The 24,418-nt window shown below is 32.7% G+C and overlaps 1 protein-coding gene across 1 annotated transcript; it reads left to right on the plus strand.

The window, feature by feature from the left end:
• The first annotated feature begins 2,083 nt into the window (after positions 1–2,083).
• On the plus strand, positions 2,084–22,188 carry LOC148626174 (transcriptional adapter 2-beta-like). Its single transcript, XM_088569937.1, has 16 exons — positions 2,084–2,337; positions 2,436–2,495; positions 3,315–3,415; positions 3,924–3,964; positions 5,240–5,290; positions 5,788–5,844; positions 6,152–6,255; positions 7,042–7,114; positions 9,731–9,887; positions 11,386–11,465; positions 12,132–12,203; positions 14,817–14,881; positions 15,736–15,800; positions 16,142–16,259; positions 18,332–18,394; positions 20,059–22,188. The coding sequence occupies exons 1-16, from the start codon at positions 2,245–2,247 to the stop codon at positions 20,179–20,181; spliced, it is 1,323 nt and encodes a 440-aa protein (XP_088426063.1). The 5' UTR covers positions 2,084–2,244; the 3' UTR covers positions 20,182–22,188.
• The last annotated feature ends 2,230 nt before the right edge of the window (positions 22,189–24,418 follow it).

Raw genomic sequence — 24,418 nt, forward strand, 5'->3', positions numbered from 1 at the left:
ATGATACCAAGTTTGCATATACTGGCTAAATCACAAAAAAATATACAATGCATCCTAAGAACTACTTTGTTTTTTACGGACTACTTTCTGGTATGTGCAGGCGTCTGGTTCCCCTTAATAGTGGTATTATACGTACAAGTACGAGATCACAATTAATTCCCCTAGACTTCCTTTTTTAGTGTGTTTCTTCCTGATTTTTTTCTTTGCGGTCATAAACTTTATTGCTTAGTATTAACTGCAGAAATGTAGGGCAAGGATCAACTTTACAATTGATTTTTTTTCATTCTGTAATTTTATGTGGAAGTTGTGATTTGGTACTATGAAAGAAGGTTAAAATTTAGGACATTTGCAGAGGACGCTTACCCTACCGGTGCACCTGGTCCATGGTCCTAGTTTTTGGTGGAGTCCGAGTTGCTCATTTACTTTCGTTACTTTGTATGTATGATTTTAGTTACTTTATGTTCTTTGTTGTGTATGTCTGTTATCTATGTCTGGTCTTTGTTCCTGGAATACATTCTTTTGATTACCGCTATAACCTTGGTTCCCTTGATTACTCTTTCATGTCTACGGGGTCTCCGAAGCAAAGTTGCTAAAAATAAAAAATGATGGTGAATTTTTCTGCCACTCTTATAGAAATCTGCTTTTATACACGTTTCCATATTGGTGAAGTTTGAATGAGTTTGGAGCGGTGGATTTTTTTTTATATGTCAAGATGGGTCTGTTGAAATGCACTACGAAATTAATTGTGCCCTCGTACCTACATACTTCTAATTCAACTAATTAGTATGGCAAGCAACAGTGGACAAAAATTAGTGTTTTCTAATATTAAAAAATGATTTTTAAATATTTTTAGATATTACAAATTGATTTCTAATATTAACTTGCTGACCTATTCCTTCACTCGTATGAGGCTGACTTTATAGCTGATCTGATCAGAAAGAAAGAATATCGTTTGTCTAGATTTCCGTTATATAGATGACGTATTATCTTTAAATAATCCTAATTTCGGGGATTTGATACATCGCATCTACCCAAAAGAACTTGAGATAAAGGATACTAAAGACACTGTGAAGTCAGCCTCTTATCTTGACCTACACTTAGAAATCGACGGTAAAGGAAAACTATTGACCAAACTTTACGACAAACGTGATGACTTTTCATTCAGAATTGTCAACTTTCTTTTCATCTGTGGCAACATCCCTTCAGCACCTGCGCATGGAGTGTTCATATTACAACTCATACGTTATGCCAGAGCTTGCCGAAACTACGCAGACTTTTTTTCATCGCACTAGAACTCTAACAAATAGGATTCTGGAACAGGGTTATGTTGCTACAAGATTGAAGTCATCACTACAGAAGTTTTATGGTCGTCATCATGAACTCGTGGATCGTTATGGTGTATCCATCTGCACCATGAAAAGTGATTTATTCAACGGGTCATAGCTTTCCTTTCCTCGTTTGTCTACCCCGGACTTGACTCTTTATGAACAATTCGGCGGGTGTTTCTAGAAAAGCAGAGGACGCTTATCCTACTGGTGCACCTGGTCCATACTCCCAGTTTTTAGTGGAGTCCGAGTTGTTCATTTGCTTTTGTTGCTTTGTATGTATGATTTTAGTTACTGTATGTTCTTTGTTCTGTATGTCTGTTTTCCATGTCGGGTCTTTGTCCCTGGATTATATTCTTTTGATTACCGCTATAACCTTGGTTCCCTTGATTACTCTTATATTAAAAAATTAATTTCTAATATCAAAAAATCGTTCTTTTATTTTTGATATTAAAAATTATTGTTTAATATTAGAAATTTATTTTTTGATATAAGAAAGTCATTTTTTAATGTAAAAAATAGGGTTTTTTGTCCACTTTGGATTGCCATGAATTTTAGTAAAAGTATCTCATTCAGGCGATATTGATTGGCACACTTGTACATGATACATGCCTTTTTCATTATGGAGAAGCAAAACTTTAATTAAACGGATAATACCCAAAGTAGAATATGTGTACATAAACTAAAGACTTAAGTGTGTGTTTTAATCCTGTACGGTTCTGAAATACTTATTTTCGTTTTATTCATTGACCCGGAAGTGCAATGGAAGTATGGGAATAGAAATGACGTCATGGCATATTGAATCGGAACAAAAGATGAGCCTCGACGAAGAATTTTGAAGAGATGCGTTGCAACCTGATAAAAATACACCTTCTTATCTATGTCCGATTACGTTTGATACTATTTTCAACCATAAGATATGTCTAAACCCCGTTGCAACTGTTGCCAAAATGAGATTTCCGGGTTTCGAGTGCATTGCAATGAATGTTCAGATTTTGACCTCTGTTTACAGGTTAGTGTGACGTCATGCATTGATCGCGTACCTTTCGTTATTTATTATTTTACCATGCACTTTTCCTTTAATTACTGCTGATGTTTTTTACTTTTCAGTGTCTTTCGTTCGGCGCGGAGATTGGTAGTCATAAAAGGTCCCATGAGTACAAATTAACGGTATGTTTTAGTGAAAGGTCTGGGGAATACCCCTGGGTTCTATAAATAGTATTTAGAATTCCCTTGTCCAGGACATTGAAGTTCTTCAAAGATAAACAAAACCTCATATTACTTTGTAATTACCCTTTTCAATACTTAATGGTTCAGACTGCAATTGCCATGGGATATTGATGTTGCCTCAAGCCAGGCTAGGCAAAGTTTGCCTAAAATGCACAAGCCAGTGTCTTAATGAATTGATTTGCTTCCCTAATTTAAGTACACTGACTATTTGCACAAATTAAAGGCATCTGTGTAATTAGGGATTGTTCCATTCAATTATTGGATACCCTTGTTTTGTAACATTATAACATGAGTAGTATTCTTTGATTGGTTGTTTTACCCAATCCCAACAGACCCATTAAAATCAATGCCAAATAATAAAAGATATTTGTTCTAATCTGGCATGGCTTTAATAAAATAAGGACTTCATTTTAAAAAAAAATAATATTAATATCAGAAGTTCATATAATGTTTTAATAGAGTAATCAAGGGAACCAAGACTCTAGCAGAAATCGCAAGAATGTAATCCAGGGACAAGACCAGACATGGAAAACAGACCAAAAAAAAACCAAACAAAAACCAAAATAATATACAAAGCAACAAAATTAAATGAGCAAGTCGGACTCCACAATGATGAAACAGTTTTATCTAATTGGCACGGTCTTACAACCAACGGTTTTTGCAAAAGTTAAATCATTTAAAATATTTACATCAAGACATCAATTTTTATGTACATGTACAAATTACCAAATTGGTTTGATGATATTGCAACCATTTCAGAGTGATTATGTTGTTGGTGCTTTTGATGTGGAAAAACCGTGGACACTTGCTGAAGAAACAATGTTATTGGATGCTGTGGAACAATATGGCTTTGGAAATTGGTATGGGTTTAATAATAAGATAAAAAGTTAAAACTCAAATATACTATAAAATACATGTATTTGAAAATATGGAACAGGTAGTTTATGCCAACATCCACTCTCAAAATAATGAAAAAATTGAAGCAGGCCAGAAAAAAAACACGGAAACTGCTACGCGTTTGTTCATCAAAAAAAAAACATGGAAAGTGCTACACATGTTTGTTCATCAGTTGTTATTCCAAAGTCAATAACTCGTATCATTTTCTAAAATTTGATAAGTGGTTGTCATTTTGATTAGTTAACCACAAAATATTAAGTGAAAACTAGCCACATTTAAAAGGAAAAGAAAGAACTCAATAAAACATGATAGACAGAAGAAGGGGATCCCAATTTTTTTGGCAACTTTTAACTACAATGAAAGAAAGTTGAATGACCTGCCGAGTGTAAAATTTATGAAAATGTAATTTTTGATTGCTGTTTAATTTTAAATTAAAGAGAAGATCTGTATAAAATTTATTCCTTTTTTCAGGGAGGATGTGGCTAATCATGTAGAAAAGAGAACAGCTGAAGGTATAGTATTTAAAGAAACTCGACCACCTCGATGGTCTCATTTGTCATTAGTGAACTGCTTGAGTGCAGGAGGTCCTAGGTTTGATCATTCCAAGTCACTCTATGGACTTGAAAATTGGAAGTCACGGCTTCTCAGCCAAGCATGTGGTAATTAAGGGGATAGAGTGATGACAGTTTGGCGCAGAGTCAGAAGAATGTGTCTGAATGGGTAACACGCATCCTTACAGGCTGTTGCTCCTGTGAGCTAGCACAATAAAGATCTGGCTCAGTGTGTTGGACTAGTACAAAGCAGGGTCTGTTCAGTTAGCTGCTATTGTTGTCCTGGAATGCATGAAATATTTGCCACAGAATCATGTTAAACCTTAATCAATCAATTTAAGAAGTATTTTGACATTAACAGTAGTATAGAAGTACAGTTCATCTACAATCTCTTTCAGTAGGCCTGGTACATTGTAATCAAATTCTAATATCAATTAAAATTTAAAATCTACTATTTGCAGGAAGAGAAAACATTCATTTCATACACATTGCTTTGAAATGATGCAGACAGCAGTCCTTTCTTTCAAAATTCTCAATGACTAGCCTGAAACAAGAAATGTACACACAATTTCACTAGCCCAAATCAATTTTTACTAGCCCGGGCTTCGGGCTAGTGGCTATAGGCGAGCACTGAGACAGTGGCATGACTTGCAATACAGGACCTATCAATAACAATAACATTCCAGCAAGTCTTGCAACATGTCCCTAGCACAATGGAGGCTAGTTCAGCAAATGTCTCACTTTCGAAATGACAAACTTGCCCCTGGTGTTAAATAAATAATATAAATTATAAAGATAGATTAAATATACCAACTTCAATAGAACACACAGGTCATGCGAAACCATGAAATATATAGATTCCAATGCTGCATACATTTGATTGACCATATTTGGAAACTGTGAGTTTATTGTAACTTAGAAGGAACACAGTAAGTTTTCAAAAAATATTACTGTGTATTTAGAAGAAAAACATACCTTTGCACTATTGGGTCTGAAGACAGAAGAAATGCATTGTAGGTACTTATAGAAGCACTTTTCCTTTTCATCAATAAAGAGATTAAAAAAAGTGATTAACTGTCAAGTACAATGTATACTGTTACAATGGAAACCATATGTTAATTGGCAATAATATTACCTTTTATTGATTATTAAGACTACCTGTTTGTACTAGCAAAGGTTGATGTTTAGTTTATAACTCATTATAACATATTCAATAAATTTCTTCGTGTTTTGTAGACTGTGAAGACCATTATGTTACCTTTTTTGTCAGTGGCAGTATTGGAAAAGGTATGTTTTTACAACAGAATCTTTAGAGTTTGGGTCAATAACTGAAACATTTTATTTTTTTAATCATGATTATTATTAATATACAATATCTTTTTAACTAGTCTTGGAAATTGACTGCCAGCCTGCCACCATGGCTGGTGAAATGCAGAATTTGGCTAATATGCTGATGATAAATTTATAAGTTCTTTAAAATTTTGGGTTTGGGCTTGTCTGAAATTTATATGGCAAAGACTGTAGGACTAATCATGGTTTACAACCATCCACATATTGTATAATGACCTCAAAATGCTGAGGAATTTAAATAACAATTAAGGAATGTTTTTCTTGATGACTTGAAGCTCCCTTTCCCCTGCCTTTGTTTTCCTATTTTGCTTTTTCAGTATAAAATGAACCCCAAGTTAAAGAGGTCAGTTGAATTGTTATTAAGAGAGACTATTCATGTGAAATTTTGCTGATGCATATACGTTCTAGCATTGATAAACTAATTTTGTTTGTAGTCACAATAAAGCCCGATGCTGCAGATGCCATAAAAGACCATACATGTCCAAATGGAGGTATGAACTTATCATTATGTATACAAGATCTTAAGTATTATCTTGATATTTAAAGAATAACTATCAGTTATTTATCATTTTATAGTGAGTTATATAGTTAACTTCAAATGATAGAGTAGGTCTTCCCTTTTTAAAATAACCAAAAACCTGTTAAAATGTCTTAATTAACTGGACGATTAATTGAGTAGGAGATTTGAACCTCCCTATTGAGATTTTTTCAAAATTTACTTTATGAGATATCTTTCAGTACCATTATCTCATTCTGTATCTTGATATTTTTAACTTGACATTTTGAGTTATCCTTCAGGACCATTATCTCCTAGTATAACAGAACCAATATCACCCATCGATCTTAGTCTTCCAGAGCAACAAGAGTTAGGCTATATGCCACTAAGAGATGACTTTGAAAGGGTAAGTACACAAAAACTTAAGAAAGAATTTGCTGATATACATGTAGTTCAAAATGGCAAAATAGAAAATTAAAAACTTCTTTGTATTTGCTAGTCTTAAGCATTAATGCAAGGTCTTCCAAGTTTTTTGCTGAATAAAACTTTACATAACCACTATTCATGATACACCAGTAGTCCAAGGCTCAAGGCTGGTAAATTACTGGTAAGAACTCCACTTACAGAGTAGTAATATTTGTATAAAAATTTTTTAAATTATGGTTTGGGCCTGTGGTTCAGAATGATTACTGTGAAGACTGCATGATAATGATGACTTGAACATGCATTTGGAAGGTATAATATACATGTACGAAACTGAAAGATCAGTATGTAAAGTATAGAATACAAAATTATTAGGTGCCAATAAACTTGCAAGAAATACAAAGCAAAAGTTGCTATGATACAGTATAGTACTGGAATATAACCAACAATAAAACTAGCAGAACATGTCCATCAAATTACTTTTCTTTCTCTGTTTTTTCAAATTAGGCAAAATAAAAAATATTCTTGTTTCCTGATGTCAACAATAGAAAAATAGGGTAAGTAGGGTATTACTTTATTTTTCAAGAATATTTTGTATGGAATTCATTGGGAATCAGCCTGGACTTTAACAGTGCCTGAGCCAAGATGGCCATAAAATGTTTAGGGTAGCTGGAAACCGACATTTTTATTTTGGCCTAATATTCTAAAAATGCTCAACTATTCTCAGTTTTAATGGTTTTTTTTTTTATTTTACGTAATGAAATTATAGGAACATGACAATGATGCAGAAGTACTTATCAGTAGTCTGGCTAATAATTACGATGATGAAGATATAGACATAGGTAGGATGTTATTATATTTGTTTTTGCCTTAGTTTAGCAGGAACTTAATAAGAGTATGAATCCTGAATAATATTTAAATTGCTAAAGAATTTATTAATAAAATTCAAATTAAGGTAAGTCGTGAGGTCCAAGACCCTCCATTTTTTATCAAAATTTTTCATAGGTCCTGGACATTTTATATATTACATAGAATCTTTTATATGGACCTTTGGTTTAGATCAGGTGGACTTGATTTTAATCTACAAGGGTCATGGACATTCCATCCTCAAAAGCAAATTTAAACCCCTTGTCACATTTTATTTTAGTTCAGTTTAAAAGTTAAGTGCCTCAAAGGAGGTAATGCGACTTCAGTTACTTGGCAAGGATGGCAGTATACCTTGCTAATAAATACATAGTTCAGTTCTGCAGTCCATAGTACATCTTTTTCTTCTCTTTAGATCGACTTCAGAGCAGTTGTTCACACTTTCCTTAATTCCATTACACACTGTTTTTATTTTGGAAATGATATAAATATGACTGTATATACACTACTGTTGACACAAATTTTAATTTCTCCACTCTCCACAGTGGAAATATTTTGAGTGGAGTCACCATTTCAAAAATTGTCTGTAATTAACTGCAGGGGTTGAAAATTCCTAAAGCACGACTCCCGGGACTGAAAAAATTGAACCTCGGACTTGCTGTTTTTCAATGAAATAAGTCTGTCGAGCATGGCGAATCTAAAAAAATTAAAACTCGAAAGATTTTGTTATCATTATTTAGACCATGTTTCTCGATCTATTCCCTGACCTTTAAATTGTTATAGCGAGCGACGCGAAGTGGTGTGAGCTCTACCATCATTACGTTTACTTTCTAAATTTCCCTTAAGGTTCCCCAATATACATGTACTAACGAAAAAAAGGCATGTTGTGGAAGTAACAAAAAGTGACTGTCCTTACGGAGAAAATTCATCATTTCCTTCAATCAAACAAATAAAAAAACATAGGTTAAGAATAAATTTTATTGAAAATAAATTCATCTTTTCTGATAGTTTTCCGGTCTTTTTCTAATTTGTTTTTACTTATTTAAAAAAGTGAATGTTATGTTTATGGGAAACACGTGGATGTACATACATGCATCTCCGCTGTTCCACTGCTGCTGTTGTCAAGAACCTAACCCGCCTTGGAAAAAAAACATAAGTCCGATTATAATATCAAAATGGAAGCATAGCTTTTCTAAGATACGAAAGGCAATCATTTTCTTGTTTGGAATTTGCAGCTGTTGTCTGAATTTTGTTTACGTCACATGATATGTGTAAAATATTCCCACCATCCATGGAGAACTGTAATATTTCTGGTATCTGTACAGATTGATCTGGCAGGCCAAAACTGGATGTTGCTAGAGACGCCCTTAAGGATAAAAAATGTGAAGTATTGCAAAGTGCTATAAAGTTATTGACCATTTTGAGAGCGAGGGGAAAGTGGGCTGTGGGGTTGGAATTTTGGGGGGGAAAATTGTTCAAGTTATTCATTTATTGAAAAAAAAACCTCCCCCATTAATTAACAAAACAGATTTTCAAATAGAAATATTGATCTTGCTTGCTGGTTAAATATAAATAAAAATATTGCATTTGTGAAGCAAAAATTTTCATTCGAGTCGACCTCCCCTCTTTGAAATATCCATCATTATTTTTACGAGTCTCGCACAGACAGTACATGAATGGTAAAGCTCACAGTGCTCTCTGATTTAGGCAATGCCTACCCTATATTAACTTTATTTTTAGAATGGGTATTCACTAGATCAGTCTATTGATTAGTCATTCTCAAGTCTGAATCACACCTGCGCTTGATCAGAGCATATTTTGACATACTACAAATTTTATTAATCAAGCACTGAAATGATAAAGATCAAATTTTGTTGATAAACTTTTGAGGAAAATATCGTCAATTACAATTTCACGTTTAAAAAAAACGCAGAAACAGAAATCTGATGACAAGGCATCAGAGTGGGAGAAGGAATCAATGGACACTGTGTCTTCTCTGCAAACATAGAAATATACATTAGAATATCAGAAAATGTATATCTTACAATTGGACTTGACAAAACATTGTCGGGCTTAGTGTACAAAAGATGAAAAAGTCCAGGGCTCGGGTCGTCCAAAAAAAATGTTCAAACCCTGTTAACTTCTCATGTCTTTATGCCAAGATATATTTAATGGTTCTAGTAGTTTAATAACATTTCTGTAAAAGACAGAAAAAAAAATGTTGAGTACTATTGAAATTATGCAATTTTATCCTAATTTTACTTTGGTGGAGTCACAGTGGAGGATGTAAATGACTCCACTGTGAAGAGTGGAGAAGTTAAACTTTTGGTTGACGGTAGTGTATATATGTATTTAATATGTTGTCTGGTACTTTTGATAGTAGCATAATTTCCTTGATGATAAGAAATAGTATTGTTCAAAAGATGTCTTTCGAACCAAATGAAGTTTAATAAAAGGAATGTATTTTATTCTCTATTTCTGAATGATTCTTTCTACATGTATGTAGTATAGTACTTTGAATGCACAAGATCTTGTTAAGGAAATAGTTTTTGTTTCATTAGTTATTGGTTGTTAATTGTTCTGATGTTTTTAAGCTATGAAACTTGCTCAAGTTGAAAGATACCGCACAAGATTAAAAGAGAGGGAAAGAAGAAAACGTATTGCCAGAGGATACAATCTTATACAAAGTGCTACAACTATTGGGAAACAAAAATTTCAGACTCCTAAAAAGAGGCTACACAAAGAGGAAAGGTATAAAATTTTTGAAGCAGATTTTTATTGTGTTACTTGTGTGGTAGTGATGGATATGAATTGTTTGTGTGGTCTTGCTTGTATAAATTGTTTGTTACCAGCTTTACTTCAAAATTAGAATGCATAAATGCTCCTTTGAAAACTTCATCAAAAAAGCACTCTCATCTAGTTGTTATGTCTGTACCAAACAAACTTAATAAGAATGATTTTTTTTCCTGCTTTTTAGCAGAATTCTGCTAATTGAAATCCACATTTTACTATAACCACAGGGGTTGCGCTGGGCTTTGCCAATGTTGCAATTTGCGATTTTTTATTTGATCTGGCGACAAAAATAACCAGTTGGCGATTTTCTTGGCGCCTAAGTTTTGTATATTGAAATTGACAGGAAGTATATCAGCAAGGGATATTTTCTCTAATTATCAAATTATGCTGACACCTGATCAGAGTTAACTGACCATGACCAATTTACGACTGAAGGCAATTAACAGTAGTTAGACCAGACGACCGTGAGTGACAATATCCTCATGGGAGGTGTCAATCAAATGTAAATATATTATTGAGCCAATCAAAACTCTCATCATCTGGTCAAAGGTAAACACAATTATGGCCATGTGCATGTGGCTGCATACAAGCTTCACCGCCCAGTTTAACCATGTGATACATTCAGAAACAGACTTACCTAATAACAGAATAAATTGAATCCATTTAACAATGATTATTCCATCAGAAAATGTCTAAACACTTAGAAATGAAAGAATTGATGAAAGAAAATGGATGACATTTGTTTACACTTTTGCCATGTGACATTTGGCTGGAAAATCGGTAAACAAATAGAATGGGGATTCCCAAAATCTAATTAAGGAAATACTATTCAGCTACCAAGATAATTAAACAGGGACACAATTAATGGTCCATGGTACAAAATGTAGTTTGCTAGAAATTTTATCACTTGAAAAAAAAAAGAATCCAGTTTGTTAAATTAAAAAAAGCAAATTATATTGTAAGATAAATTAGACCATAAAGGACAATGGTGAACATGCTTTAAAATCAGGGACTATGTGAGAATAGTAATATAAAGTCCTTGATAGAAATAAAATACCTGTTTCTGGAGTAGTACTTTATTATTTTATGGAAGTGACAGACTAGAGCTAAAAACCTGCTTCATACATGCATCAAGAGTGAATCTTGTGTACATGTATGTCATGAATGGAGAGGTTATTTTGATGAATTGACAAAAATAATTCATCAGTGGACTTAATACTGTCATATTTTAAAAAAAAAAAAAAGTATAATTTTTTTGGCCAAACCCCACCCCTTGGCTCTAATTTCTGAAAATTGGCAACATAAAATCGCAGCTGGCGATTTTTCTGGCGACCGAATTTTGAAAGCCAGAGCAGCTCCTGAACTTTTTTTTGTGTTTATTTATCTATTTAAGTTTTTACCAATTTCGGCTTTGTTTGTAAAATCATCCCTGTATTAAAGATTAATTTTTTTTCAGAGAATTTCAGGACAAAATGAAAGTGTTTGCTCAATTTCACTCGCTACCTGATCATGAGGCATTCCTTGAAAACATCCAGAGTAAGTTATCCTAGAGAGAACATATCATTTTTAGGGGTGTGACCATAATAATTTAGAAATTCTGTGCAAGAAACTTTCTATAAATATCTTAGTTCTTGTCCATTTTCAATTCTGTTAAAAGTATTGAATTTTTAAGTTTTCTTTAAAATGCTAATATTTTTAGATTTGTTACCTTATTTTCAAACTGATGCACATTGGTGTAAAACTTACTTTTGATTAGTGAAAAGTTTATATTTATAAATAACAGTGATTAAATTAGATTTGTTAAGAGCCTTTTGATTACTTGACCAGACAGGTTATTTTCCATGGACTAACTTGGTTCTGTGATGTCTTGAATGTTGATTGGTCCACAGTTCATAATTTAATCATTCTAAACTAAATAAGGTTTGATGCGGAACAATTCTATTAGATTAGACTGGAATCTATTAAAAATTAAATAATTAGGATTTTTTTTAATTTTGATCTAGTAATGCTTGCATAACCAACCTTGGGACAGCTTATATTTGATCATAAACAGCTGCGGGGTTCATGAAGGATAAACTGCCCTAAAGTTGGTTATTTTGCTTAACTTGAACAAAATGTTTTTAGAATGTTCATAAATAGATTATGCTATAGTAGTACTGTTATTTGTAGTTGACTTTATAACCTTTATTCGTCATTTTGTAGAAGAGAAAGATTTAAAAGAAAGAATTCAAGAATTAATGAAATATAGAAGACATGGCATAACTAAATTAGATGGTAGGTTATCAAAGGCATTGTTATTTTCTTTCTGTACAAAAGTTATAACTATTGCCACGAGTACGTTTGATTTACTTATGGTATTGAGGCCAAATAAAAAATATCTGTGGTTCCAGTTGCCGGACTGACCCTTGACATTTTATTTTGTCCAAATAAAAAAATGAAATTAAAAAAAAAAAAAAACGACTGACCCTACCCACTAGGCCCTTTCCTTGGCCAGACTTGATATTTACAATTGTAAGCAACAATGGCTTTGCCTTTGCTTACAGCTGGACAACCAGCAGACATCTCGAAAAATGTTGGTCAGACGGTTTTGACTGGCACTCTTTGGGAAGGTCCAATAAAATTCAATGATTGTGTCGGACCAAATGTCCGAATTATTATTTATTTGTAAGGGCTAATAATATACTGTTTAATTCCAATCCATAATGATAAGTTTAGTTTCATGGTTTTACAGTATTCAGTACCAGTCATGGCGATATTCGTCGGACATGACCGGTACTTTTAGCCGCTGGTCTGATAGAATTTGCGTGATTTGCAGACCAGATGTCTGGTACGTTTTTTTTTTTATTAGACACCCCTCTACCAAAACAGTTTAAAGATGGCGTCCGAATCGAGGCAAATTTAAATTGGATCAGAGAAATGATTTCGGTCTGGCAGATAATTGTTCGGTCCAGCAGATTTTGTTAGGTTGCCGACAAAATGTCCCACATGTTGAAAAATGATTTTGTCAGGTCTGCAGTGCAACAGGTGTGGCAAGAACCTCTGCTCAGGGTAACTTACGCTTTATCCCAATAGCTGTTTGGAACAATGGTCATGATTCGCAACAGATATTTTCTTGAACAATGGTTTAAACAAGTGTGACCTTCTAAAAGGTTAGTTAATATGTTGTTCCTCAAGCATGGATCCGGAAACGGTCAAAAATGCCGGTCATTGACCGACAAATTTTGGAAATGACCGACGACAATTTTCCAATATCGGACATAAACAAATTGTCAACCCTTATAAATTACAGTCTGCATGATTTTATTAGTGTATAAACATCCTGTCTACCAGTCTCCTAATTGTTTATTGAAAATTAATTGACAGATGTATGTCAATTTAAGCTGATGTGCAGCCACCTGTGACTGTGATTTACCTGTAACTGATTAGTTGATTGCATAATTGAATTTACGGTACATGTGCAGCCCATTGCCTATATGAATTAATTGAAGTAATTCGGAGAATCTTCATACATTTATTTATTAAGAAAAAAGATGGACAAGTCCACAATTTTCCCGCCAATCTTTCAGAGGTAACGAAAGCACATGGAACAAACTTCGAATCAGTTGTACATGGAGTTTGTAATTATTAATTCGTCGATTGAATCATTTTAACACAGAAGTCAACAGACCATTTAAGTCAATAGACAAAATGTGTTCGCGATTTTCTTTTGTAAATAATCAACATTTTTTTCATCACTCGGAAGTTTTCGGCTGTTTGCCTATGTGATGAAAAAGTCCGAGAGATACGATGTTTTGTTTACATGTTGGAACGTCCATGTGTGGTCGAAACCAAACTTGTTCACTTGCTCTGATATTTTGTATAAGACAGAGTATGTGATGAAATAACACACTTTCCAATATTTATCTTAAAATAGCTACATACAAAGTTTATTTTCAATCTGAGCATGTGAAAAGACTGACAAAAAAAACACAAACACCTTGGACCAGCAGATTTGTTTTCGGTTTGACAAAATCTTCCGAGCTGTCTGTCTGAGGGTCCGGTAATGTGTCAACAAAATTCGAGATGTCTGCTACAAGACAATTGAAATCTACAAATTTACAGCCTGTTGATGTTTCTTTCCTGTCTTTGATGGATGTTTAGATCAGTTGTTGTAATTAGTATTTGGCATTCACTTTGCTTGATTTAGCAACATTTCTAGTCGTCCTCATGAGTCATTTAAAAAAATTTAAAGTAATGAAAATATTTCTGACCTAACAACCATTTTTATTGAAAGACGTGACTGGAACCACACATATTTTATTTGGCCCAAGATAAAGGAAAACAAATGACAATTTATTGACTTTAAGCTTCGAAAATAGTTCCAGTTAAGTTGTTCATGACTTCAACTTAATTTGTAAAAGTTAACGTGATGTTTTGTTAATTAGGGGTAAATGAAGTATTACTATGTTGACAACATTTATATATGTGTTGAAGTTAATGATAATTCAAAATGCCTTGTAAATACCGTTTTGCTCAATAGAATAAGATGAGATTAAGTTGCAAGTGAAAAAAAAATTTTACTTCAGAAACTCCGTTTCATTTAGTATATGTACAAACGTAATGAGCTGATTACATTTTTATGCTTTTTTTTTAATTCAGTTTGGTATTCAAAATATTTTGTGGTTTGATTTGAAGTTTTTACTTGAATGAAAAGAAAAAATTTCTGTTGTATTGAATAAATCGAAGGTCAAAGTTTGGTGCATTTCACGAACAAAAACGGTTAGCATTAAGATGTGATTACTTTATGTGTTTTAAAAAAGAAATGCATGGTCCATGCTTACGGTACAAAAATGTGAGTGACGAGTGGGAGTTGTGTTTGTGTAACAGTCCCTATTTGTACTACTTCAGATATCGATGTATTTGAAGACGAAAAGTACAAAAGAGATAAAAAGAAAGAGAATAAAAAGAAAATGGTGAGCATCATCTTTTCTTTATACCACTTTGACCTTTGACCATTTTGATGTTATCATCGATAGGTTTTATCATCTTGAGCTGTTTTCAGTGGGGATACTCTTCGTTTTTCATGATTCATTGAACCATAATCAGTTGATCAATCATGATTCATTGCCCAGTGAGGATTAACAAGTTAAAAGTATTCAGTTGGTGAAAACTATGTGCTACTGCTATATAATTAAATTTGGTTTGAAAGAAGCTTTCTGATTGGTTGGGTTTCTTTGGGCAATGTAGGTTATATTGTATGAGGTACTTTGGTAGTGTGATGTCATTTACTTAGATGAGTCTAACTCTTCGGTCTGTGATTCAAATAATTCTTAATTAATACAGATCAAGTCTTAATTTGGACTGGAATCGATTAGAAATTAAATCATATAAATTGTTTTTAATCTCTTACCAGGTTATCTTGGATAACAATCCTTTGGAGAATTTACGCTTGTTCATTAACCACTTCACTGTTCATGAAGCGAAGTGGGTTATACCACATTTTTTTTGTCAAAAGTAAAAACATTCCTTAAATATTTGAACTAGTCCACTGAATAACAAATATGAACACTATATCACAATTAGAATATGCATATAAAAATAGTTTCCTTGCTAATCCAATAATTTGTTGTAAATAAAAAATTTTATAATTTCAATTTCACGTTAATATACAGTAGCAGATTTCTGTGGAAAAGGAACTTTTGTTCAATTCTAATAGAACTGAAACTATATAAATGTAGGTGGCTATGGCTATATGTGTGGAGAGAAAGTAATGAACAGACATAAGACTTGACTGATCTTTTAGTATTCAAACTGTTTCCATTTTCAGGGAAATATTACGCCACTATCAAAAAGAAGTTCAATGGCTTCAAAAAAGGCCGCCGTCGCTATAGAGTAAGTTAATTTATTATTACTTATCTTATTGGATAATATCTGCATTTTATCCTCCAAATTACCATTGCAGTGAAACCTGCCTTATCTGGACTCTAAATTATCTTACAACCTGCTTAAACCAGCCACTTTTTAGGTCCCTTTATATAAATTCAAATATATATTTAAGTTAGGTCAGACAAACATCTTTCTAAATCAAACCAATTTGAAAGTTTAAAAGGAGTTTAAATTGGACAGGTTTCACTGTATATCTAGATGGAAAAAAATATGAAGTTATTTTAAGATTGTTAGTGAAAGAAGGATACAATTCTTCAGTATACATTGTACTCTTGTTTTCTTTTCAGAGAAAAATTAGATATACATATAGACGAAGACGAATTAAAAGATGAAAATAATGAAAATATCCCTAAAGAGGCATCTAGTATGCCGGGTTATGACTTGCTATCTGATCGAGAAAGAAAGGTATGTACTTAGATAAATGACATTAATTTGCTTAGTATGAAAGAACTTTGTAAACCAATGTATTATACTTGTAAATAAGGGCTTTGAAGTCTCATTCTAGATGCAATTTTTATCTGTAATTGCAAGTTTTTGTATGAATCTTGCAGAATGGAAAAATGAGAAACATGCATGTCAAAAACCAACTGATTTCACTCTGTATTGCTTTCCCTATTAGAGGAGACTATAATTTGGTCCTTGCATCACTGGATTTGCTCAGAAATTTTTCAACAGAATGTTAGAAAAAGTGGGTTTTTGACACACTTGTCTGCCCTTTAATTTTTCATTTTCAGTGCATTTCAATGAAAGTGTCTCATTTTACCAAAGTGATATGAAAAATCTTGTCTTTTTTATCTTATTTCTGATGGTGCAAATAGTCTAATTAAACAGTTTTTCTATTTTGTTTTTTTTTTTACAAAACTTATTATCGTGTATAAATAGTTAAGTCATTTTTTTAAGGAGGAAGACTTTGGATATGGGACATAACTCTGAAAATCAGTGATATGTTTGTATCATATTCAATTTGACCAAAGCCTATCAAGCTTTCATTTGAAACAGAATAAAATCAGTCCAAGTTACTTTGATGCTCACTTGAGATTGATGTGAAAGCTGAATACAAACCTTCCAATGATTTGTAAGAGTTCTGTCCCTTATCCTAGGTTTACCTCCTTTAGCATAAGAGGTTTTTATTGATAAGATTGTAATCTTAACTCTATATAATAAACCAATACATCTTATGAATTTTGGGGTTTTTGATCATTAATGATCAAAATACATATTATGTTACTGGTTTATATCAAGAACTTCGCTACTATTTCTGAACACTTCACATAAATATAGTCCAAATGTAATTCTTTTTGTATCATGGAATACCTCTTTTATAACCAGTAAATATGTTTCTGGTAATTATTCAGCTCAATGATATTCTATTATTTCTGCAAATAAAATTTAGATCTACGTGTGTCTTCATATCAACTGTAGATTTGAGGGCCTCATTTTTGGTCTTGAAGGATGTATAGTAATTAAATTTGCGTGTAGGGAATTCAGTTCTTGCAGTATTGTGTCAAAAAAAACATAAATGTGTTTAGCAGGTTCGTGAACACAACACTTATCAGTCAAAAACTTAATCCTATGGTTATTATTTTATGATTAATAAACGCAGGAAAATTCGAATTGATAAAAAGTGGTGAATTTTGGAAAGTCTTGAGCTCATCAAGGAAATTATCTCCTTAAGCTGAAATTGATTATTGATTTTATTTGAGTATAATTATTTTGTGGGATAAATACTCTCTTAAAATAGGTTTTGACTTGTAAATGCAAATTAACTTTTTGACAGGTTTGAAAATTTTGGGAAAAGGTGAAATGGAACAAAATTTTTTTAGTGTGTATGAAGTTAGATACTGTTAAACTATTAATTACATTTTATACTTCAGTTCTCAGTAGAAAAGATTGACATCCAGTTTATAAACATTACAAAAAAAAATTAAATTTTGTTTACGTCATATAATCTTTGAAATTTTGTTCATGCTACGATTTTCACAAGAATAAAAAATCTCCAGTGCTAACAGCACTGATTAATGGATGTTGCAAACCAATTTTTGTGATATCTTATCTTATGGGACAAGCATACCAATTATCGGAGTTTTGAGGCATCCAAATAGTGAAAAAGTAAAAAAAGTTGTAAGCAGCAGTGCACACGATATAGCCGAGATATTACAATGCTTACAGTTACAAATACAGCAAAGTAATGTTTTCATTCTCTAAAGCAAGCTTTTTGGCACCATTGTAAAAATATTCAATGATACACTAAATTAGGAGTTTGGCAATTTCTTAATGAGTGTTTCTCATGCAAGAAAAATTATATCCTTCAAGATTCTCGAACAGTGGAATGATTATGGCATAATTCATTAAATTCTATAAAATAAACATGTCATTTTTTTTTTTTATATCTATGTTTAGTTTTAGATGTATGGATGCTAATTTAGTCTAAAGGATGAGTTGTATCTTAATATAATAATATTTAACTTTTTGAACAGCTTTGCAATTCCATTGGTATGACCTATGCCAACTATATGACTATCAAAACCTGTATTATAAAGGTAAGTATACATTTGATGTTAATATCAGGAATGTGATGAACTTTAAATTATCTTCTTTCACATTTGTTTGTGTAACCTTGAATAAAATGCCTGGTTTCATTTTTGTAAGTGTAATCATTCTGGTCATAAATTCATGCTATGCCTAATATTAAATCACTATCAAAATTGAGTTGTTTTAAGCTTGAATAAGGTTTCTGTTCTTGTCCAAATTGTTCAGGGTTTTACTGCTGTGGTGGTTTTGTTTTTTATGCATATGGAAAAACTGCAAAAAAATTGGAATTTTATTCCAGGTGCTACCTGTTTGGGAAAGACCAGGAAAAACGAAAATTATATTAGAATCATTAAATGGTTAAATACAAATGGAATTACCTCCCTTAGGTCATAGTTGATTGTTGCTACAATTATGTTAAACATGAAACTGACAGGGCATTGGCCTGTACAAATAGGGCAACTTGATAGATGTGAATCCTGGACTTTATAACAGTTGATGCAAATTTTATTCCAATGTTTTACAATGCTAAACATCCCAGTGAGTTTGTTACCCTTTAATTGCAGCTGAGGATCGGCTGTTTGCCCTGGAGACTTTTCTGAAAATGTTGAAAAATATTTTTCCCAAAAGGAGGAAAATTTCAAATTGTCAAGCATAATTTTTTCAAAACCAGGTAAAGAAGCCAGTGAAATGTTCCTCGAGGTGTAATCTCTAGGCCTGGTATTATGTTCACTTCTGAGGAATGTTTTGTTCAGCAAGTTGTAACCAAATGAATATTGGGAGCACATATTTGTTTGTTTGGTATTGGTTTTTAATTCTGGATCTGCATATGACATGCAAAAAAATTGCCAAAAATAAAGGGTTGGGGCTGCTTTTAAAACAAGGAACAAAATCGCTACATCAGGCTTAATTTTAACCATGACATAGGAGCAACAATTATTCTTGAAGACTACTAACAATCCTATCTTTATGTCTGAAAAAGAGTAGATCCTTTGTGGTACATGTTTGAAATTGTGCCCTTTAGAGCACTTAATTGCATTTAAGCATGAAAAAGCATTGGACAGGACTAACTTAGTATTAATATAAGCAATTTGTGAAAAGGGTTAAGTAAATGAGTTTCTTTGGTCAAGATGATTTGTCAGCCTTTGAAAGAAGTTATGTTGTCATTGAAAGATCTAGTTTCAAAATTCTCTCACCTTATAGTTCTGCAATTCCAATTTTCTTTTTGCTTGACTTGTTGAGATTTGAAATGAGTCATGGCATGTGTAACCTAATGTTGATTTTATCGCATATCTTTTGATTTTATTTCAATATTTCAATTTCAAAATCTAGCGAACTGCCAAGGTAAGGAGTATTTATACACCAGTCTTTACAACTAACTTTCCAGTTCACTGGCCTGAAATACCCTTTTTCAGAATTTTTTATATAGTGACTGTTGGCTTGTAGTAGTTAATTTTATAGGCCCACCTCCATTTTGACAAGGTTTGGGCCTCGTGCTACTGCTTAACCAGGAAGACTGATACACCAGATGTCTGTCAGAGTGTCGTTCACAAAGTAATTTGATAATGCTGCCACAAAATTTGATGAAACTTTGGTGAATTGTTTTAGCTTTATTGTGGTAGTTAATTAGTTAAATATCAAATGAATTGTATTTTTGTTTTTTTTTTTATTTCAGGATTATTTGCAGAGAAGACAAGGCATACCTATAAAAATTCGCTACCCTAGTGGATTAGATAAAACGCATAGGCGTCGAATCATTAGCTTCTTGACAGATAATGGATGGATAGGTGTAACATGAAACCTTTTTCCCAGTATGATTGGTGACACTGTAACAGAAAAATGAACTGTTAAGTTCATTTTTAATATGGGACTTCTAATAACAGAACAAGAAGGATGTTTTAGCACTGGAAACCTAATGGCTTAGGGAGTTATATCCTCCAAACACATTGTAGTTGGTTGTTCCCTTTGGAGATATAGTGCTATTTTATAGACATTTGAAATCTGGTAGTGATAGATCGATATGTTTGCATTTAGATTTTCAAATGTTCAGTGAGGGTTATTGTCTCTCTAAACAACTCGTATCATTGACAATCATACTCATCACATGTGTTTAAATCACTAAATGGTTGTGATAAGGTACTGAAAGGAGTATTTCTTTGTTTCATTTCACATTACAGATTGATGAGGTTTTTGATTGGGCTGCTGAAAATCAAAATTGAATTTTTCACTTCCATACATGTACAAAATCCATAGTTCACCTGTATATGCATATGCTTAAGAAGGTAGACCTAGGATAAGGGACACAACTCTTAAAAATCATTGGAAGGTTTGTATTCAGCATTTTACATCAATCTTATGTAAGCATCTAATTAACTTGGATTCATTTTATTCTGCTTTAAACGGAAGCTTGAGAGGCTATGGTGAAATTGAATATGATACAAAAATATCACTGATTTCATGAGTTATGTCCTTTACCCTAGGTCTACCTCCTTAATACTCCAGACTCCGGGCTAACAAGCCAAATCTTGAATTTTTCCAGTAGGGCTGATTCATCGGTACATTATCAGTTTAGGGTAAACTTACTAGCTAAACAAGAGAACTAAACTTAATAGTCAAAACATTTCAATAATCCTCAAGAAGATTGAATGCGAAGCAAGCGGGTGCTTTTTGACCATAGAATTCTTCTTTCAGGTAGTTGTGAGGCTTCATCTGTTAGTCTATTTTGATACCAATTTAAAACTGAACATTTACAAATAGTTGTTAATTGTAGAAAAGTAAGATTTTTTTATATGATTGTAATTAGTTATTTTATTTATTTGATGGTTTTAGAGTTATTTTAATTGTTTATAGTTGTTTTTTTACAGGTTTTCATTAACACAATTTTTAATCTGTATTACATGTATATCTTAGATTTCAATACTAAATTTCTGTAATCTGTCAGCAAGGGTGTAAGCACACTTAACATTTACAGCCAGTTGTATAGTTAACTTCAGGGAATAGAATTGGTCTTGATTGATTAATAATCATCTGATGTACTACCTTGTGTATTTACCTGAACAATTAACAAAGAGATTTAAACTTGTAATGATAGAAAATTTAAATCTCCTTTCAAACTGCAGTTAACTACCTAAGACATTTTCAACAGGTAATGAGTAATCAGTCAAGGGGAAAACCAACTCTATTCCCTGAAGTTAACTGTATTTCTCGCTGTAATAACTGATTACTCCTCTTGTGTCCAGTACTGTTATCCAATGTGCTTTTAGTATATTATCATTTATCATATTTATCATTGTGTGTACAGTTAAAGGCAGCTGTCTTAAGACGTTCGTGCAAGATACTATAAAAGTACTCTTGTTGGTGTGGTACCAAGTTTTCGTGGGTTGGCAAAACCACTAGATTTGGTTACCTATGAAAAGGAGATTTCCATTGAATTGTATACTGAAACCTCAAAACCACAAATTCAAGAATCCACAAACTTGTGTTTCTTTCCTAATCCACGAAAATTGGTATCCACGAATAAAAGTTCTTTCACAGTAAACAAATCTTGACTTAGATCTGTTGTAATGGTGCAATAAATGCTATGCATTTAATTTAATCCAATGTTTAAAACATAGTATTATAGTGCAGAAGTGGGACAATCTGTGATTACAAATGAAAATAAGTGAGTGTATTAAATTATTTTGAGAAGACTTGTGTACAGAATGTTTCTGCATATAAAGGATTCTTATAATATGTGTTTAGAAGTGATGTGTCTGTGTCTGAGATAAGGTTATGAAAGATAATAATAAATACTTTAAAAGCTGAACTTTTCATTTTTTACTGTTTTACCTGTCATTGATGTAAGTAGGTCTATTAGCCCTCGGCTCTGTCCTTCCATCGGTCATAATGCTGTTTTGAAGTAATAGTGTCAAAAATCACAACCCAAATTTAGAGCTGTTTAAGTTGAATATATTGTCCATACTTGACCCAACTGTTCCAGGTTCAACCTCTGTGGTTGTATTAAGCTGCACCTTGTGAAACATTGTATGCAATCTTGGTTAAATGCCATAAAAACCATGTAGTAAAGAACATGTCAGTCGACATATCTGGACATTCTGTACGATTGTTATTAAGTACAATTTTGTGTAGGAATTAAGCAATGGATGGCACATCATTGATCCTAATTCAGTCTTTAATTATGACTTAGAATATTTTCAAAACTTCTAGAAAACGACAGAAAAGTTATTACAATTTTTTATGAAGCATCTGTGACGTAAATATTTTCTGACTGCTTATATAAGGAAAAAATTGGGGGGAAATTTCTCTGCCATTTTCCCATAGTGCACTAAATTTGACCTACTGATATCTTTAAAAGGTGAACTTTACCAACACTTTGATGGTTATTACTAAAGGTTGTGAGGTATAACTACTTAAATCATGCAATTAAATCTACAGATTTGTTTCATAAGGTGCCACACTTAACGCACATTTTATGATTACTAAACCGTGAATTACTTAAAACTGCTCTAATCAAGATATAAAGGGATATTCATGTTGCATGTACTAGTGATCTACATTTTGATTTGCTTGTTTTAAACAGATGACCACCATAGTTAACTTCCAAAGATTTGATTTGAAACCAAATATACGAATATTTTGAAACTGCGTAGGATTGCTGTTCTTTTTAAAACAACGAAGGTGGTTCCTTTACTTGCTAAAATCTTCAAATGAGCCCATTGCCAAGTGATATAAAACGTAAAGGAGATTATATTTAACTGATTTGGTTCTACTTGAAATTACAAAATTAGGTCATCTTTTCTTTCAACAATAAAAAATGGTTGCACGAAGGTCATTGTTATCTTTCGTTCAAGTTATTTTTTTTTTACATTTGCTGTAGATAAAAGGATGAATTTAATTTTTTTCAAGTTCGATAATATTAAAACTCTCTCAAATAGTTAGGTTCTGATATATGTGGTCGGATATAGTTGCCTCCCGGGGAACATGTATGATACGTGTAATAGTGTCATTCCGTCGTCGTCTGTAGACATTTCATGTCCGGACAAGAAAATGATTCTGGTCAAATTTTTAGTACTGTGTCAAATATTTAATCGCAAAGTTAGAGCTGTATCAAGCCATACTTGCCTTATCTGTTTATGGTTTTACATCTGTGGTTGTACCAAGCTGGGCCATGCGAAACATTTCATTTTCTCTCTTAGTGGCCGTCTGTAAAATCTTGGTTCCCATGCGATTATTTGAGCATAAGTATATGGATTACAGCCATGTTTCTTACTGGATGGAATAATTAATTCGACCATTCGCTTTTTCTCAGAATCCCTTTAAATACATAGAAGCACAATCGTTGATCTTAAAAGCGTTGTTTTATTTCAACTATCAAGAACGCGCATAAAAGTGAGACCACTATGGTAGAGCAAAACTACAAGGTCTTGGAAATCAGTAGTATGGAATTTAATCATCCAACATCCGGTTTTGAACTGCTTTTGACCAAAGTACATACCCATAATAATGATAATGATGAGGAGGGAGAGAGGCGGTACTTACCTGATAAATAGCATTCTAAGAATAGAAGCATTTGAATTATTTAGTTGCAATTACTTTTCTAAACCCAGTCGTTTCCCGCCGTTTGCTTTTTTCAACTATTCAATAAAAATCATTTGGTAAACCGATTCTCACTCAACCAATTCTTGATTTGAACTATTTTTATAACCCTATTATAAAATTCATATTCTATCATCTCGAGTGGCGAAATAATTGATAAACCACTTATTACTGAGAATTTAAAAATCAGTTCCAAAAAAGGACAACATTCAGATTATCAAAAATTATAGCCGTTTGAAATTTTGATTTTCTTTCTCCAAAATTTGGAACAAATTTTTTTTTTTTAAAAAAAAGATTCCAGCCGCCTCCTCACTAATAAAATGGTCGGGGCCTTAACTGATATCAGTTGCCTTTTTTATTAGCTCACCTTGCCAAAGGCCATATGAGCTATTGCCATCACTTGACGCCCGCCGTCGTTAACAGTGATACAAATCTCTTCT

Source organism: Perna viridis, chromosome 2 (genome assembly GCF_037379345.1).
Source record: "Perna viridis isolate PV_CMFRI_1.1 ecotype Kerala chromosome 2, ASM3737934v1, whole genome shotgun sequence".
NCBI classification, from domain to species: Eukaryota; Metazoa; Mollusca; class Bivalvia; order Mytilida; family Mytilidae; genus Perna; species Perna viridis.

Coding starts and splice junctions, on each gene's coding strand:
- LOC148626174 (XM_088569937.1), top strand. CDS start 2,245: ATGTCTAAACCCCGTTGCAACTGTTGCCAAAATGAGATTTCCGGGTTT. Junction 6,256..7,041: donor TAAGAGATGACTTTGAAAGG/GTAAGTACACAA, acceptor ATGAAATTATAG/GAACATGACAATGATGCAGA. Junction 14,882..15,735: donor AAGAGAATAAAAAGAAAATG/GTGAGCATCATC, acceptor TTCCATTTTCAG/GGAAATATTACGCCACTATC.